The sequence below is a fragment of the Microtus oregoni genome, unplaced genomic scaffold (assembly GCF_018167655.1).
Source record: "Microtus oregoni isolate MIOR12 unplaced genomic scaffold, Mior012 000048F_ref0000485, whole genome shotgun sequence".
Lineage (NCBI taxonomy): Eukaryota > Metazoa > Chordata > Mammalia > Rodentia > Cricetidae > Microtus > Microtus oregoni.
This window is the reverse complement of record NW_024543222.1, coordinates 16927962-16946778: the sequence shown is the minus strand read 5'-3', so window position 1 is coordinate 16946778 and position 18817 is coordinate 16927962. Positions and strand designations below refer to the sequence as shown.

Below are 18817 nucleotides of genomic sequence, written 5' to 3'. Positions count from 1 at the left end.
CTTCTTCCGCAACCACCTCGGGCCCCACTGCTGAGGAGGCTCCAGCGTTCCCTTTGGACATGTCACTGTGCTTAACCTGAGTGCTCAGAGGCCCAGGCAAGTGTGGCGGCTCCAGCTGTGGCTTGTTCTCTCACTGGGTCTGCAGGCTGAGCCAGAGACAGGGAGGAAGGCTCCTTTGGTCTTTGCCAGGCCTGGGGAGGGTGAGGATAGGAGGGAGGGATATTGAGTAGCCAGGGTCATCCAGAGAAATGAAGGGACTCAGAACCAGACAGGCAGCCCTGGACAGGCCCTGACTGGAGCACCCAGTGCTCACTCAGGGACCCAACTGAACCTTCGTGGAGACCACATCAGAGCTCTCTTCCTAGAACTGCCTGTCTTCCTCCCCCACTTCTCCTGGCCTAGGAACTCAACACCCCGCCCCAAGCTGGGATTTGCTTGGGCTTGTCTCTCCTTCCTTGGGCAGGGTGCCTACAAAACCCCATTACTTTGCTTTTTATTGTAGCTATTTACCTGACAGGCATTTTGTGCTAGTGAAAATGAGTGAGCCTCAAGGAGGTCTTACAGAGAGATCCTCCCCTGGTCCCTGTGCACACATGGGGATTTCTGGAACCGGAAACAGGAGGAAAGGTACCTCACCAAGGATAGGGGCTGACCCGAGCTCTCATGAAAGAAAGGCTTCCTGGAGGAGAGGGCAGCAGGTTTGAGCGTTAAAGAACAGTTTGGCAGATAATGGGGGGGGGGCGGAGGGGAGGTGTTTAAGCTGCAGAATGAGCCCTATTCAGGTGCCAGGTAGCCAGCCAGTGTTCTTGTCCCAGCTTGAACTCCTTCTGACAGGCTGGAAGAGATTGTGTGTATCATGTCCCTACCCAGAACCCTCACTGCCTCACCTGTAAAGTAGGGTGCTGGATGAGATGGATTTTGAAAGCTGCCCCCATGGGCCTGTGGGTCCTTGTGGTGGCAGGGAGAGCAAGCCAGACCCCAGGGGGAGGTGGTCTTTCTCTCAGTTGCTTGCTAGCCACCAAGCACTGGTTCTGACACAGCAGATACTTACTGACTGATGGAGTGAAATTACAAACACCGTGATCAACTTATTGAGCAAAACTGAAACCCATCCTTGCCTTTGGTCAAGTCATGCTTGCCTTCAGATAAAAAACAAGATGGCAGAGAGAGGGCAATCACCTGTCCTTGAGCCTCCTGTTTTCACAGCAGTGAATGAATGAATGGTCAAGTGGGTCACAGATAAAGCAGCTCTACAGATTACAGGCCCCGGAGGAGAAAACTGTATTCACGCCATTTTACATTCACTGAGCACCAAGTGGGCATCCACTGTTTTCCCAGAGCTTACTTCACTTGAAGCGCATGGTCTCACAGGGCTGCAGAGAAGACCGCGATGGATTTGAGACGCTAATGCCCAGCAGTTGGCTAGCCGAGTTACCTCGGGTGAGGGACAACATCCCTTTCTTAGCTTTCTTCCATTTTCACTTGTAAAATAAAACGGAAACAACAGCTCCGCAGCACCAGGTTATGAGAAGGAAATGAGCACGTGGAGGCAGAGCGCTTCATAAATGCTGGTTATTACGGTTCCTCTGGGCACACAAGTTCGTTTGCTTCCCCCTCCCCCCAGGGCACACAGACGTGTTCACACTCCCACGTAGGCACAAATGCACAGAGGTGTGTGCTAACGCCAGCGGGAGGAGCTCAGGGCTCCTCAGACCCAAAGCCCACGCCGGGACCGGTAGAGAAGCTGCCCGATCCTCAGCTTCCCTTTTTTTCCCTCAGTTCTTTATGAATGAACTGAGGCCGAAAGGAGTTTATTTTTTTATGAATGGAAGTCCAAGAAGTGAATGAAGCCGAGAGACAGCCCCTACATTCTGATTGGCCTCCGTGGATGGGAAACTCCGCCCTCGAGCCAGGCAAAGCGAGTCTGCGGATTGGCGGGCGTGCCCGGCCCTGGGGTTTCATTCACAAAAGTCAATGAAACAAAGGGAAACGGGGGTTGGAGGGGGTGGGGGAGCGAGAACTGAGGCCGAGGCAAAGGAAATGCACCAATCAGCTGCTCCCCTGGGCTCACAACTGTCTGCTGCGCCCGGAAAACAAGCCGGGGCTCTGGGGACCCGGGGCTCAGGCCGCCTCGCTCCGGCCTAGCCCCTCCACCTTAGTTGTGTCATCCCCCGGGCATGCTGAGCATCCCCCGCGGCCCCTGCACAGACGCGCGAGCCTCAGGTGAAGCTGCGGAAGGGGAAGGAAGGGAGAGTGTCTGCGATTCCCCGCTTCATCTCCCACACACCACACTCTCTGTTCGGCGCCCGCTTCCGCACATTCCGGGGCGGGAGTGGGAGGCGTCGGGATTCGGGGCTGGAGGGGGTGCCTGAGTTATGGGCGTGCGAATGGTGTGCGCCTTGCGCGCGCGCACACACACACACATACACACACGCACACTCACACGCGCGCACACACACGTCTTATGTAACCCAGCCCGGGCTGAGCAGGGCTGCAGAAAGCAGACACGCCGACCCCAGCTCGCGGGAGCAGGTGGGACCTCCTTTGGCGGGAGGGGAGTGGCGGTGACGGCGCTCGGCCGCGCAGGTCCCAGCGAGTCGGAGAAGTTTCACTGTCCGACCCGAAGCCTCGCGATCGCCCCCTCCCCCCGCAGCGCTCCGGGGACCGTGTACGAACTGCCTCCCCCCTCCCAGGTCTCTGCCTCCGCGCGGAGGCCCGGCCGTGTGGCCGGAGGGAGCGGCCGGATGGAGCGGAGGATGAAAGGCGGATACTTGGACCAGCGAGTGCCCTACACCTTCTGCAGCGTGAGCGCCGCGCCGGCCTCCACGCCCGCCCCCGCCCCGCACCCCGCCCCTACTGCCCCACAGTCCCCTCCCGGGGGGTCTCAGTGGGGTCCAGGGCGGCCTAGCCCCGAGCCGCCCCGGGACCCCACCCCCAAGTTAGACTCCTTAGGGTGATTCGGGGGCATTCTCCCCCCTCCTTCCAGCAGAAATCTCCCGGAAATGGGAGCTTGGGCGAAGCGCTGATGGTCCCGCAGGGGAAGCTCATGGACCCGGGCTCCCTACCGCCTTCCGACTCCGAAGGTAAAGAACCAGACTAACTGCGACCCCTCTCCTCAACCCACATACATCCCAAAGCCCTCTCCTGGACCTCCCCAACCCACGTTACTCTAAAAGTCAAACCACCTAGAGGACTTTGATCATTCTTCTCCGTCCCTTATCCCCAGTGGGGCGGCTGTAACCCGGGCTTGCCAGATCTCTCCCCATATCCTCTCCACCTCATCACCAATTCCAATATTCACCCGTCAGATCTCTTCCAGGATCTCAGTCACTTCCAAGAGACGTGGCTCGCTGAAGGTGAGTAGTTTTGTTGTCTCCCTAAAATCAGAAATGGGGCGTGGGGGGTCTTCTCTGTCTCAGGGGGTCCTTCAGTTCCCCTCCCCCAGTCCCTAACCACTTCACTCTTCCCAGTGCCTAGTATGGACACTTATTTCGATATTTATTTTCTCACCCTGAGCCAGGCTTGTATAACTAGGCCTGGGGATGAATCAGACTATTGTGTGAGGTATTTGCTTATTTGAATGGAACTTGGCCCCAGGCCCGTTTTTATCCTGGTTGAAAATTTCATTTGCAAAGTTTGTTTGGCAGGAGGCTCCATGCCTAGGTGTAGTGTTGGGGTGTTGAGCTGTTGAAAGAAAGCGGAGAGGAACAGGCGAATTAAGGGGTAATTTGTTACCTATCTTCTGAAGTTGCTGGAACATTGGTTTTTACTGCCTTCCTTTCGCTTCTTCCTAACTCCAAGGACCAATTTACTGCCCAAGCCAAAATAACAACAAAAGTTTCAATAATTCTTTTCTTGGCACTTTGGCAAAGAAGACTCAGGGCTGCCTCCCCAAATAGCCTTGATTATAATTCCAGTGGCAACTGGCCCTCCCTCTATCCCTCCTGAATACCTCCACCCCCAGGCAAATGCTCCCCTTCCTGTATGTTGGTGGGTTGGTTGTGCGGTGGCCAGGCTCGGTCAGTGTCAGTGGCCCAGCCTGGGCAGGGTGGGGCCATATGTCCTAGCTGGGTCCTAGTTGGTGTGTTTTGGTGAGGTTATTTAACCCAAGGGTGTCTCTGGCAGAGCTGCCAGGAGAAAGAGGCATGGTGACTTACAGTCCCGAGATTCAGGAAGGGTTAATATGCCCACCCATCTTAGCTAACACCCCCTTTATATCAATACTCTGAAAACCAAGAAACCAGAAGTGAGCTATTTCTTGAGGTCTTTTCTCTTCCTGTGGGCTTCCCCGTTCTCCACTCTGGGTACCTTTCTTTCGGAATTTACAAACTCAGATCCACCTCTCCCAGGATTAGCTATAGGAACGCTTAGGTGAGAAGAATGTCTTGGCCACCACCTCAAACATTTATTATTATTATTATTATTATTATTATTATTATTATTATTATTATTAATTGCAGAATGACTGTTTAGCATGGAATTCATCCTCCAAAACTGTGGAATGGGAAGCTAGGTGGTTCTGAGGTATCAAGTGTATCTCCCTCACCTGAATACCCAGCTCCTAGTTACATGAAGAGCTTTGTTGGGTGGGCTTATCCCCACCCCATGTTCTGGAGGTGAAGAACTCAGGGTTTCCATGAGCTCTTAAAGACCTCCTTTCTTACCCCTGATTTCTGATTTTGGTCTGGCTCTCTGGGTTCCCTTCCCTGCCCATCAGCTGAGGGTTCCCACAGTGGTCAGCGCTCAGACTGTGAGTTAGCTCAGGGTGGCATTTTGGCAGTACTTGGTCTGTTTGGATGACAAGGGGTGGAAAATGCTCTCTTTACCCAACCTTGGAAGCTCCTCCCCTTGGTGGTGGGTCTAGTGACAGTCTATGTGTGTGTCTGTGTGTGCTAGTGTGACAGCAAGTGGGTGTGCGCTTGCATGTGCGCACGCGTGCATGTGTGTGTTACATACCGCTGCCTTGGGAGTCCCTGTACATTTAAATCCAGTGGGTGTGGAGGTGGGGGTGGGGAATGCAAGGTGGGGGGGGGGGCTGGGATCTCCTTGGTTCCCTCTCCTTCCTCCTGAGGGAGCAGCTCAGGTTCCCAGCTGGCAATGGATGGCCAGGCCTGAGGGGGGGATGCTGAGGCCACTTGCTCCTCACTCTCTCTGCGGAGACAGATGCAGCTGCCGGGGTCCTGTCCCCCTGCACCGTCCCAACATCACCCCCATCTCCTCTCCTGCCTCTTCCCACCAGGTCAGTGCCCTCCATAGTCCACAGGGGTGATAGGGAGGGATGTCTTTGGAAACTTGCCAATGGTGGGGGACATCAGGAGGAATGGGGCCCAGAACCTAACCTCCCCTCTCTCATCTTGGTTTCTTCCTAAAGCCTCAATTTGGAGAATTCTTATAGTGTGGGTGGGGCGGTGAAGATTTAGGGGTGGTGATGACCAGGCTGGACCCAAGCAGGGATAGAGAGAAAAGTGAACATGGCTTCCGGAATCTCGGCTGCTGGCTGGGCTTTTGGGGTGAGTGTGATGAGACTCTCCTGAGGCAGCATACCCACCTTTGGGGTCAGGATTTTTCTGGGTAGAAGTATTAAGGGAGCTGAGGAGGGTCATCTGGTTTCAGGGTGCCTGTGATTTGTTGCGATGCCGGGAAAAGGATCAGGCTGTCACGGAGAAACCCAGGCTTAGGCAGACTGCGCCAAGATGTGGTTGGTTATGTAAAAGATTTGTGGATCTGATGGAGGGTCCCTTTGTGGGACTGTCAGGAGCCTTCAAGAACCATTAGGGACAATGACTCTGTGGTCTCTTTGGTCGTTAGAAACACTGACTAAGCTATGTATGCCCTTTGTATGAAGTTTGGGGGGGGCAGTCTGTGAATTCCCAGAAGACTTATGGATAGATTTGGGGGTCCTTGACATTGCTATTATGCATGTAAAATTGCTGGGGTTGCATCATATATGATGATAAAATCTGGATTTTTCTCGGATGAGGATGGTTTATAGCTTTTATCAGAATTTTAAGGGATGGATCTGGGCTCATCCTTCTATAAGAATTACTGCAACCAGACACTCCTCCAAGGGTGATCCTCCCCTGGCCCTTTGGCCTCCTTAAATATAGAGACCAAAGAGAGACCCCATGTGTGGAAGCAAAGCATGGAGGACGCTTTCACCCACATATTTTCTCAGAGTGAAGTGCAAGGAATTGGGGTGAAAGTATATGCATGCACGCTGGTGTCTGGGGTGGGAAGTCTGCTGGGGGGGGGGTTAGTCCTCAGCTCTCTCCCTAGTCTTTCCTAGTTCAGTGCCTCCTCCATCTTTCTATTTCCTCCCCTTCCAGGCTCCTTGAGTGGCATGTCCCCTCCACAGACAGAAAACTGGTTCCTTCCAAGATAGAGGCTCCCAGGTTGGGGGCAGAGTGCGGGTAAAACACACACACACACACACACACACACACACGGCCAAGAGAGACACAGAAGCTCTGGAGAAGCTACCATTCACTCTTATGAGGGACTGTCCCCACGCCCAGAGGATGGCATCCCTTTGTGGGATACGCGGGAGCTAGCTAGCTTGTGATAGGCTTCCCTGCATAGCTGGTGGAGGTTCCCATTTCTCCTGGAGCCCATCCTTGGGTCCCCCTGGCTCCTGTTGGGGGGAACAGCCCCTGAATATATTCTCTCTCCCCACCTAGTGGTCCCCTTCCTAGTGCCATGGGAGCTAGGGGCAGACTCCGGCACACTAGCTAGGCAGCCAAAACATAGCCGAGTCAACAAATAGAATGGTGCATGTTCAGGACCAAACATGGTAATTAAAATTTCTTCTGCTCTCCAGGAACGCAAGGCTCTGTTTCCGTTCCTATTTCTATCCCAGTTGATAGTCTCTGGGTGACTGAGGGCCCTGTTGTACCCCTTTGGGGGAGGGCCAATATTGGGAGAGCTGAGCAGGAAGTGGGGCTCACTCCCCATTCTGGGAAGAGGATAGCATCACCTCTTTGAGGGTGTAGTCTATGTGCGGAAGAGAGGTCTCTTCTGGGCTTCTGGATAGACTGTCAAGCCTGAGGCAGGAGGAAAGGTCAGATAAATGACCCACAGGGCTCTGTAGCCCAGTGGCGTCAGCAGGAGATGCCCCCAGCCCATTACCTCACTGGAAACCGGTAGTTAATGAGGCCCCAAGAGGGTCTCCAGGGTACGGCAGCAACCCCCTGCCAAGTTCTGCACCCTTTCCTTGCCCTCGGGACCCTCCTTGCCTAAGTGTGTGTGGGGGGAACATATCGCTCAGCCTGCTTGCTCCAGGGTGTCTGTCATCCTTGCATGGGCCAGAAAACAGAGCAGGGATGAAGGTGTCCTTTCCTTTGACTAATGCTTTCCAAATGAGCCAGTCACCAGGGACATTTATTGCAAATGTGGACGCCTGGTCCACCTCTGTCTTACAGAATGACTTCCCGGGTTTGAGGCCTGGGAACCAGGAGCCAGTGTGGATAATAAAGCCGGGTAATTCTTCAGTCAGGCTGACTGGCAGACAGTTTCTGTGGAATTGTAGTTGGGCTTCCAAAAAGTTGGGGATTTGCCGAGGGATTTAGCATCCCATTGATGTATTTGGTCACTTTAGAATTATAGTACGCTGATCTAAGTAAGTTCTTAATTACTGGAGACTTCTGGTTCTTAAACTCCTTCACCCGAGTCTCTAACAAAATAATCATCTAAACCAGACATGGTGCTGCAAAGGCCTGTAGTCACAACCCCTAGAAGCTGAGGCAGGAGGATGGTGAATTTAAATTTAAGGCCAGACTGAGGTACCTAGTAAGACCTTGTCTCAAAAAGGGGGTGGGGGTAGAGGTTCAAAAGGGCCTTGATTCAACCCCCACCATTGCAATAAGTAAATAAATAAAAATCAACCTATAGCTCTAACCACTTGGAACGTCTGACAGTTGAAGCAAGCATTTGACCACAGCTTGAGCATCCTTGTAAGATGAGCTGTTCCGGTGGTGTGCCAAAGCTGGTGGTAGCTGGTATGTGGGCAGGAGTAGCTGCAGGGTAAGGGGAGATCTGTCTGGCTTAAGCGCTGCCTACTTTCCGAGTCTGTGCTGCTAGCTCCTCCCAGCCTGAGGCTGCTTATTCATAAATAACCATCATTCAGTATCTGATCTGAGTAGGACCTTGTTCTGGGCGCTACATCATAGACATCTGAAGACGGCAAAGCCCTTAACTTCCTGGTGAAGAGATGAACATTAATATGTGAACATGCATTAATAAGATGGTTGGGGGGGTCAGATGCCAGCTGAGACGGAAAGCCAAAAGGGACAGTTTTGCTTTGGATGGTCAGAGAAGGTCTCTAATAAGCCTGGCTGGGGCTCATCTATAACCCTAGCATTCTAGCCAGGGTCAGGAAGATGCTGAGCTTTAGGTCAGCCTGGGATACATAGTGAAATCCAGAGCAGAGTAGAGGATCAGTGGAGAAAGGACCCAGCTCAGCAGGACTGAGGGCCAAAGGAGACCCAGGTGCTAGGGCATACCAACAGCAAGGAGAGGCAGGCCAGAGAGACAGAGGAGGCCAAGGGCAAGAGTTCAGATTTCACATTTTAAGCAAGAGAGCAAAGGGATTTGGTTTCTATTGTACAAAGATCACCCTGCCGGCTGTGCGTGCTGCAAGGTCTGAAGTTGGTGAGCAGGGGGACAAACAGGGTCCTGCGGCCAAGATCTGCACCTGTGTGCTCACACGGGATTGGGTGTAGGGTGTTCCCTACCCCTCGACTTACATGCCTCACCGGCCACTCTGAAGTCTCAGTCTTTTATCTTGCAATTTCAACATTGTCCAGTGTGAGAGCAGTCTCCAGGGAGTGACAGTCCAGTCTCCTTGGTCACGAGTTCCATTGTCCTGCTTCAGACCCACCATTATCCTAGACAATCAGGAAGTTCTTCTTTGTGTCCGTTCTTCTTTCTGCTGTAATTCTTCCCCACCCCCCTTTGATAGAGAGGCAAAAATAAACAAAAGCCATGGAGTTCATCGAGGTACCATTTGGGACAGAGATGCTCGCCACTGGAGAATGCTCCCCAGACCTCCTCTCCCTTGGCGACACATCAATGAAGAGACGGTGTCTCCGACTTCCTCCTGTCCTATTTTTACTCCCTTTCCCATCACTGCAGCAGCTCTCTCTCCTCCATTCCCTTTCCTAGGCTCTAGAACTCTTGTGTGTCTCCAAAGCACCTGGGAAATTATTTGAAGCGCAGACTCCAGGGCCTCTTCCAAATTCAGAATTTCCTCCTCCGATTCCAGGTCCACAGGATCCCACAGTTTGTGACTCCTGCCCACCCCTGAGGGCAGTCTGCTGGGAGCCCTGACAAAGCCTTGTAAACTTTGAAGGGCAGGTCCATTTGCACTTCAGAAAAATGGAGGAAACCAGGGACAAAACACCTAGGCATCCTCTAGTCCCTTTGGTTTTCCTCCCGCCCCCTGTAACTCTCCCATGGTGGTTCATGCAACTGGAGCTGGGGGGGCGGGGGATAACAGGTTTTGGGGCAGAGTCACCCTAGTTTAAGGAAAGTGTGACTGCTTCAGGGCTGGAGTGCATCTTCAGGGTGGCAGCAAGGGTGTCTTCCTTGGGCTCCACTTTGTAGGGTCACAGCCCAGATTCACCTCTGGCTTCTCTCTGCAGCTCAGGTGCCAGACGACGATGAGCAGTTTGTTCCTGATTTCCACTCAGAAACCTGTGAGTAGTGAGCACTGGGTACAGGGGTGGGGGATGGGGACCAGCGAAGGACAGGAAATGAGTCATGGGGACCGACCAAGAGTCACCCAGAGGAGAGCAATTTGCTCTCACCTAGAGACAGGGTGAAGGCCGGGGCTCCCCATCCTGGCATATGGACTCCAAGTCCAATGCAGTGACTGGGCGGTGAAGTCCTTGGTTCCCCGCTGGAGTTGCAGCCTTGTGACTCGGAGCAGATGCTTTCTCTTTCCAGCCAAAGCAAAGGACTTGAGACATCTCAGCAGAACCCAGCTCTGTTGTTCTGTTAATCTCTTTAGCCCTGGTGATGGTGCCCCAAGAAAGATTCGTCAATGTCTCTGGAGAGTTTGGGGTTGGGTTAAAAATGGGGTGGTCAGTGGCACTGCAAAAATAATCTACAGTGCTCTTGACAGCCCCCCAAATCTGACCCTAGTGTCACCGTGTCACTGCTGAGAAATGATGCTGGGCCAGGTACGGTGGCCCACCCCTGTAATCTGGAGGATAGTGAGTCGGAGACCAGTCTGGATACGTAGTGAGGCCTTACCTCAAATGAAAAAGAAAGCTTGGTGTGGTGCCTTTAATCCCAGCACCTGGGAGGCAGAGGCAGGTGGATCTCTGTGAGCTCGAGACCAGCTTAGTCTACAGAGTGAATTGGAGGACAGTCAGGGGTACATAGAGAAACCCTGTCTTGAAAAAACAAACAAACAAACAAACAAAACCAAAAAGGAGAAAAGTATGAGAAAGGATGTTGGGATATCAGGTACTGCTCTCGGATGCTGTCACCCATGAAATACAGCAGGCACAAGAATGGTAAACAGCAGCCATCAGAACTGCGGCTTCCAGGGCCTCTGATGCGACCGCAGGAAGCCAGGACATCACTCCCACCAGGGCTCAGCCACAGTGGTGGCTGGACTTTGAAGACCCAGCAGGGGCCCAGAACAGGCCAACACTCCTGCTTCTCACAGATAATTGGGAGCATGTGTATATTACTCAGCTGACAGGCAAGCGGGCTAACAGCCAAACTCCCTCAAAAAAAACCAAAGAATCTTTCTAGCCCCAAACAAGAAAACATGTCTCTCACTTGGAATTTTCCAGGGCACTCAGGAAAGCCTAAGGCCCTGGGTCTGATATGCTCACTCTTTGTTTTGTTGTTTGTTTGTTTTTGTTTTGTTTTGTTTTTCAAGACAGGGTTTCTCTGTAGCTTTGGAGCCTGTCCTGGAATTCACTCAGTAGACCACGCTGGCCTCAAACACACAAAGATCCGCCTGTCTCTGCCTTCCAAGTGCTGGGATTAAAGACCTGCACCACCACCACCCGGTTTAATATGCTCACTTTTATGAAGGTGTTTTCTTGGCTGGGAGTGTGAGTGTCGAGCTCTTAGATGGTTCTCCTGGTTAATACCAGACATTAGCCAGGATGTTCCGAAAGCGTCCAACTTCAGTGTTCAGGGAATGAGAGCAGGAAGGGAGGACACCGGACCTAGCCAGTCCTCAGAAAGCCAGGGTGTCAGAAAGCCTCGATGTGACACTCTGACTTTGCTCTGTCCTACTGTCCTGCCCCACAGTAGCCTTCCACAGCCCCACCACCAGGATCAAGAAGGAGCCCCAGAGTCCCCGCACAGAACCGGCCCTGTCCTGCAGCAGGAAGCCGTCACTCCCCTACCACCAAGGAGAGCAGTGCCTTTATTCCAGGTGAGCGCTGGCCCAGGAGGGGGTGGTGAAGTCTGGGGCAAGGTGTCAGGAGGTCACGGCTTCAGTTGAGGACTGGGGGTGGGGGAGCAGTGGCAGCCCTGAGTGAGGCAGCAGTAGAGAGAGATGGTTGGACAACAGAGGGTTTCCTACTCTGTAGGTAGCCCTAGCAAGGATTCCTGAGTATTAGCAGGAGGAACCGCACAGTGGACAGATGGCCCCAGGTATGCTGAGGCCTGAGCACAGTGAATCTCTACCTGGAGGCCATGTCCTACCCAAACCAGTAGCTCTTGGCTTTAGAGATTGTTGTCAAGCCAAGAGGCTCAGTTTGAGGATTTAAAAAAAAAAAAAATGAATGATGACATGTACTTGAGACAGGGAGATTGTGGGTTTGAGCTCAGCCTTAGCTCCACAGAGAAGGCCAGGTCAAGCTGAGCTACAAAGCAAGATGAAAAAAGAATTTGCTTGGGGACAGGGAGGGTCGTTAAGTTGGTAGAATGCTCACCTAGTGTGCACAAAGTCCTGATTTGAATGTCAGCACCACGTGAACCTGGCAGCTGACGATGTGCATGCAATCTCAGCAGTTGTCACGGAGAAACAGGAGAGTCAAGTTGGAGGTCATTGTTGGCTACACACGGAGAGTTTGACGCCACCCTGGGTGGGCTGCGTGAGACCCTATCTTAAACAAACCAAACTAAACCCAAAACCTTTCCTAGCACTAGGATGGCAGAGGTTGGCCTGGTCTACAGAGCGAATTTCTAGGACAGTCAGACACAGAGAAACCCTGCCTCCAAATAAATAAATAAACAAACAAATAAGCAAGCAAATAAAATCGCTGGGCGGTGGTGGTGCATGCCTTTAATCCCAGCACTCAAGGCAGGTAGACCTCTGAGTTTCAGGCCAGCCTTGTCTACAAAGTGAGTTCCAGGACAGCCAAGATTAGAGAAACCCTGTCTTGAAAAGCAGAACAAAATTAAAACTAACTAAATATATAAATAAGCCGGGCAGCGGTGGCGCACGCCTTTAATCCCAGCACTTGGGAGGCAGAGGCAGGTGGATCTCTGTGGGTTCGAGGCCAGCCTGGTCTACAAGAGCTAGTTCCAGGACAGGAACCAAAAAGGTACGGAGAAACTCTGTCTCGAAAATCCAAAAAAATAAATAAATAATAAATATATAAATAAAATTTCACCCAGCCCCTCTACTGCTACAGTTGTAGTAATCACTTCCTGGGGGATGAAGGGTAAAAGATGGTTGCCTAGCTTCTCTGTCCCTTCATCCCCATCTCCTCCTCAACTCCAGTGCCTATGACTCCCCCAGACAAATCGCCATCAAATCCCCCGCCCCCGGTGCCCCTGGACAGTCGCCCCTGCAGCCCTTTCCCAGGGCAGAACAGCCGCAGAGCCTCCTGAGATCCTCCAGCACTTCGCAGTCCCACCCTGGCCACGGGTACCTTGGAGAGCACAGGTAAGGAGGAAATCCACAGTACCAAGGGACCCAGGGCTCGCCAGGCAGTCTGGGCTCAATTCCCTAGTTCTCTGTGGAGACCTGAGTGACTGGGAGAACAGGAGAACCGGGGAACCACTGCCTCATTATCCCTCTAGAGCCATGTCAGCAAGTGACAGGCTCCAGGGGACCTAATGGAAGATTCTCTTTTCTTCCTTCTCTGTCCGTTACGTCCAGCTCCGTCTTCCAGCAGCCCCTGGACATGTGCCACTCCTTCACATCTCCTCAGGGAGGGGGCCGGGAACCTCTCGCAGCCCCCTACCAGCACCAGCTGTCGGAGCCCTGCCCGCCCTACCCCCAGCAGAGCTTCAAGCAGGAATACCATGACCCGCTGTATGAACAGGCTGGCCAGCCGGCTGCAAGCCAGGGTGGGGTCACTGGGCACAGGTACCCAGGGGCGGGGGTGGTGATCAAACAGGAGCGCACAGACTTCGCCTATGATTCAGGTAAGAGATTCTTGGGGGGACTGGAAGCATCTCTGGGATCGCCAGGTGGGGTGGGCAGGTACTACTTACTGTGAGCAGTTAAAGCAAAGGTCCCTAGAAGGTTTGTGCCTTCTCATAGTCCATAATCCAACCCATGCACATATTCATATTTTTTACATATTCTAAAGAATGATCCCTTTCTAGCCAGCCAACAGTCAGATAAAATGATAGGATATATAGACCTTTGCCCTATAGCTTTTGACAATAAGAAAAGTTGGGCATTTACTTCTGTTTGTGGATTGGGGGGGTTTAACTAACCCACTAAGACCAGAGTGCTGTGCCTGAAACATGACTATGCAGTTGGAGGATACAAAACAGATCATTAGTCCTTGTCTCCACAGTGGTTTAAAAGTATGAAGGGAGGTGTACATGTGCACTCATGCAAACCAAGCCCTTGGGAAGTGAAGGCAGGAAGATCACCAGCATCAAGGCTAGCCTGGACTAGTGTCTATTTAAAAAAAAAAAAAAGCTGTGGTTGTTCATTCCTATTAATGCCAGCATTCAGGAGGCGAGGGCAGGTGGATGGCTATGAGTTTCAGACTAGCCTGAGCTACATAATGAATTTCAGGCCATTCTGGGCAACAGAGTGAGACCTTGTCTCAAAATAAATAGATGGGAAAGGAAGGGAAAGGAGGGGAGAGAAGGAGGGTGACAGAGAGAGGGAGCAGGGAGAGAGAGAGGGAGAGAGGACAGTTGCTGCAGAGCTGTCTGAGAATTGTAGAATTTTTCTTTTCCTGGTGCCCAGAGTATTTCTGGGTCAGGGGCTGAACCACAAACCCCTAGCCATTCCAGGAAGAACGCGATAGTTGCTTCCCTTCCTCAACCCCTGGCTGTAAACCCCGAGCCTGGTGAAATGGCTGGAAGAGGGACTGGTCTGAGTTGCTGACCTTCAAAGGCTGGAGACCGGAGGGGGGGGGGGGGGGGGATCGTGTTACTTGCCCTTGAACTCCTGCCCCTCCTCCCTCCACTTTCCTGAATGGAGTCAGGAATTCCATTCACAAAATGGAGGGATGAATGAACCCTCCCTCCTGCCTCCTTCCCCGGAGGTGTCGGGTGTCAGCGGCTCTTTCATAGGTGGGAGTGGAGGGGGCGGGAAAGGGTTGGAACTTGAAGCGTGGCTTCACACAGTCGCCTTCCCTAAGTGGACCTGGGAGGTTTCAGTTCTGTGCCGTGGCGCACAGTAGAATGCGCTTAGACCCGGACAAAGCACAACAAAACAGCCCAATGCCCACTGCCTCTTCCTGAGATGTATGCATCTCCCGCCTCCACCCCTGCCCCCCCCCCCCCCCCCCCCGCCCCGCGATCCTCTCATTTGTTCACACGCGCGCGGGCGCGCGCGCGCGCACACACACACACACACACACACACACAGAGGGAGAGAGAGAGAGAGGGAGAGAGAGGGGAGGTACTGGCCTTGGAACCTGACCTGCTGGCCGGACGTGTGCCCATTCCGAGGAAGTCTTAGGCGAACACTTCCCAACCCCCGGAGGTGCATCTCTCACCCCCTCCTTCCCCTGAACTCACAGGAAACAGCTGCTCCCTGGAATCTTGGGCCCGGTGGAACAGGCTGCCAAGTCCCAGCTGCTGCCCCCATGCCCTCAGGCCCCAGCCCTCAAACTGAGGGCCTCCGGCTTCCAGCTCCCCCTGGGTGTACTTGCCCTGGGATTTGGTGGTGGGAAAAGGACAGTCGCTGGACCGCAGGCTTGCGGTGGCATGAACTTCTTGAATGTGTGCAGGGCTTCATCCTCCCTGCTCCTCGGCTTCCTCAGCAACTTAACCGCATCGCCCTTTCCTCCCTCCCCCAGATGTCCCTGGGTGCACATCAATGTACCTCCACCCGGAGGGCTTCTCTGGGCCCTCTCCAGGTGATGGAGTGATGGGTAAGGCAGCCCTTCCATTCCTGGCTAAGGCCTCCTAGTGGGGAGAGGGATCCTTGCTGTCGGGGAGACTCACCCCAGCTGGGAGTCTCTTTGGATTCTATGGGGTCTCCAGTCAGTGAACCCTCAGATCTGAGCCAATCTCCAACTTCCTCCACAAGGTTATGGCTATGAGAAATCTCTTCGACCATTCCCAGATGATGTCTGCATTGTCCCTGAGAAATTTGAAGGTCAGAGAAGTGACTGCATGGCGGGGCTGTGGTCTTCTCCACCCCTATCACACTGGGTCTCCTAAGAATCACATCTCATTGTTGGGAGTGGTTGGGACACTCAGGAAAGAGTTTGGGGACGCCCCACGGGGAAGGGAAGGGGGTTGGTTAGGAGGCTTGTACCTCACACCTACGTCTACTTTCCTAGGAGACATCAAGCAGGAAGGGGTTGGAGCTTTCCGAGAGGGGCCACCCTACCAGCGCCGGGGTGCCTTGCAACTGTGGCAGTTTCTGGTGGCCCTGCTGGATGACCCAACGAATGCTCATTTCATTGCTTGGACAGGCCGGGGGATGGAGTTTAAACTAATTGAACCTGAAGAGGTGGGTCTTGGGTGTTCCCACCCCTCCTGTGCAGCATCTTGGGAGCCTTTGAGAGGAGAAACGGTGGCACTCGCTGCCGCCGTCATGCTTCATCTGCCTGACCTGGTTCTTGCCAAGCCTGAGTCAGTTGTATGGTAACAAGTCTAGATCATCTCTGCACAAGCATCTCAAATGCCCTTTCCGCTCCCACCCCACCCCCCATTTTCCCTCAGAGATGGCATCCCCACCCAAATACTTTGTCTCTTGTCCCCAGGTTGCCAGGCTCTGGGGCATCCAGAAGAACCGGCCAGCCATGAATTACGACAAGCTGAGCCGCTCACTGCGATACTATTATGAGAAAGGCATCATGCAGAAGGTCGGGTTAAGGTCTTAGCGTGGTTGTGAGGAGGGGTGAGGGAGGGTCATGGGGAGAGAGGTGGGGGGAGTGGGAGAAAGAGGGAGAGAAAACAAACATGTTTCTCAGCACATTGGCAGGAACAGAAAATGTAAATCCCAAGGTTCCCCTGTAAAGTCCCTAAACAATACTGAGCAGCCCCTAAGCATGCCGAGATAGAGATGTGTGAACAATACCAGAAGGGAGTGGGCTCCAAGGACCAGTGAGGGAAGCCATGGGGTCCTGATGTTTGGGGGCCCATGAGAAGGGCAGGATCCTCCAAATCCCCTACCGAGGCAGGGTATGTATGTCTGGCCTGACAGATCTTTCTCCACAGGTGGCTGGCGAGCGCTATGTGTACAAGTTTGTGTGTGAGCCCGAGGCCCTGTTCTCTCTGGCCTTCCCAGATAATCAGCGTCCAGCTCTGAAGGCCGAGTTTGACCGGCCAGTCAGTGAGGAGGACACAGTCCCTTTGTCCCACTTGGATGAGAGCCCTGCCTACCTCCCAGAACTGGCTGGTCCTGCCCAGCACTACAGCCACAAAGGTGGATATTCTTACTAGGCACCAGTGGCTTCCCCTTGCCGGGAGTGGGGCTGCCCAGTGTACATATCAACAGATTTGGTGTTGGGGAAGCCCTCATGCTGACACCCACAGAAGTCTCTGGGGTCATAACTCCAGAGTCTGCAGGAAGGACAGTGGAGGCAGGACAAGTCTAAAGGCAGCAACTCCGGAAGTTTACTGTGGTTCGCCTCTGCCTAGGTCTTAATCGGAGGCGGTTCCCCACCCTGACCACAGAGAACCCCCATTTGTGCTGTTCTGGGGACAGACAAGGGGCTTCCTAACTTTATTATGGCAGCAGGGCCAAGGGGGTTCCCTGAACACCCCACTTCTCCCGCTGTGGGAGATGGAAACCTGGGCTCTGGGCTCTGCCCTGAGCTGGGATCCTGTGTTCTTGGTGCTGTGCCCTGGGAGACAGGAGCAAGTGGGAGGCAGCCGGGGTGGTGGGTGGAGGCAGGGATGAAAGAGGTTCTCCTCCAAGGGGCCCTCTGACTCTCTGCCCTAGGTCTACCCATGCCTAGTTAGTTCCACTTTCACCTCATCTGCCAGACCTTAATAAATGTCTCTGCTTCTCCCATTGACTGTCTGTCTGCGCTTTGCATCTGTGAGGCAAGGACCTAAGGTTGGAAGAGCTATGGCCATGAAGCAAATGACCAGAGTTCCAAGTCTGTCCCAAGACCTTACATGATGACATGTGATAACACCTTGTTCCTGGGTTCTAGCTCAGGCCTTCCCTGGCAAATCTGGAGAAGAGCAATTCCCCTCTGGCCATTGGTTTTCCTCTACAAAATGGATTTTGTGAAACTGCTCTTCCCCAGCCCAGGATCATGTGAGGATCCAGAAATAAGAGAGGGTACTCTAACCCAGATGGCATGGCTGGCCTGCCCCTAGGAACGTCCTCAGGGAGGCACTGGTCTGTGGCTTTATGATCATAGTTGCTCCCGTGATCAGGAGACCATGCTTACCCCAACTGCTTATTCTTCCTCCTGTGAGCTAGTTGCTATTTTTACCAAGGTCAGGGACAAGCACTTAGGACGAGGAAAAGAAGAAAGGTACCCGAGGAGGTGACAGCAGCTTCTGGGGCAAGCATTCTCCCAAGACCAGTTCTGGGGTGGCAGAAACCTAACAGAGGGCATGACTGAGGAGCTGTGACAGGCAGGGAGGGACAGAATCTGTATCCAGAGCCAGCTTTCCAGAACTTGGCTCAGTTAAAAAAAACTCGTTCAATGGAAAGCCAACTGCTACCCACAAACACAAGGCACCACCTTTTCCTAGAAACACTGAAAGTCAGTGTATTGACTGACTCAATTCAGAGCAAGAGACAGAAAAGCAGTTCGGGAGGTGGGGGGTGACTCAGTGGGTAGGGTGCTTCCTGCCAAGCCTAGTAGTACCTGAGATCTATCTCCAGCACCCACATGGTGGAGCGAGAGAATGAACTCCCCATGGTTGTCCTTTCACCTTCACATGCCTGCACAGGGTGGCCAAGAAGATTCCAGTTCTGTGCACAAGACCCCCATCTCCTGAGCTCTCAATCTTAGGAAATACTGGCTTGAGAATGAACAAGAGGCAGGAGCCTGGAGAGATGGCTTAGCTGTTGAAAGCCCTGAGGGTTCTTCCAGAGGACCTGGGTTTCATTCTCAGTACCCACATGACTGCTCACAACCATTTGTAACTCCAATCCCAGGGCATCTGATAGCCCTTTCTGGTTTCTGCAGGGACCGGGGACAGCATACAAGTGGTACACAGATATGTCTGATGCAGGCAAGATACCCATACACATAAAATAAGCAATTTTTTTTTCCTAAAGAGACAAAACTGACCTGGTGATGTCCACCTGTAAACCCAGCACTTGGGCTGAGGCAGGAGGACCATCTTGAATCCAAAGGTAGCTTGGGTTATAAAGTAAGACCCAGTTTCAAACACACACATTGGGAGAAAGAGGGTATGGAGCCACTGCCCAGTGTTAACAGGCCAGCTCACCCTCCAGATCTCAACAGGAGACTTCTTCCCTTCATAGTATTCTTGGCCTGTAGTT

The 18817-nt window shown here is 53.0% G+C and overlaps 1 protein-coding gene across 7 annotated transcripts; it reads left to right on the top strand.

The window, feature by feature from the left end:
* The first annotated feature begins 2088 nt into the window (after positions 1–2088).
* On the top strand, positions 2089–17345 carry Etv4 (ETS variant transcription factor 4). Of its 7 annotated transcripts, none has more exons than XM_041635792.1 (13): positions 2089–2223; positions 2694–2804; positions 2987–3083; positions 3309–3356; positions 9639–9692; positions 11272–11398; positions 12713–12859; positions 13076–13344; positions 15189–15263; positions 15422–15490; positions 15678–15850; positions 16104–16205; positions 16561–17345. In XM_041635792.1, exons 2-13 carry the CDS (start codon positions 2745–2747, stop codon positions 16783–16785), a joined length of 1446 nt encoding a protein of 481 aa, XP_041491726.1. In that variant the 5' UTR covers positions 2089–2223; positions 2694–2744; the 3' UTR covers positions 16786–17345. The 7 variants fall into 7 exon arrangements, with proteins under 7 accessions (XP_041491726.1, XP_041491728.1, XP_041491722.1 ...); XM_041635794.1 differs by having other exon boundaries at positions 12695–12859; positions 15458–15490; XM_041635788.1 differs by having other exon boundaries at positions 12695–12859.
* The last annotated feature ends 1472 nt before the right edge of the window (positions 17346–18817 follow it).

Coding starts and splice junctions, on each gene's coding strand:
- Etv4 (XM_041635788.1), top strand. CDS start 2,745: ATGGAGCGGAGGATGAAAGGCGGATACTTGGACCAGCGAGTGCCCTAC. Junction 3,084..3,308: donor ACCGCCTTCCGACTCCGAAG/GTAAAGAACCAG, acceptor TTCACCCGTCAG/ATCTCTTCCAGGATCTCAGT. Junction 15,264..15,421: donor TCCAGGTGATGGAGTGATGG/GTAAGGCAGCCC, acceptor TTCCTCCACAAG/GTTATGGCTATGAGAAATCT.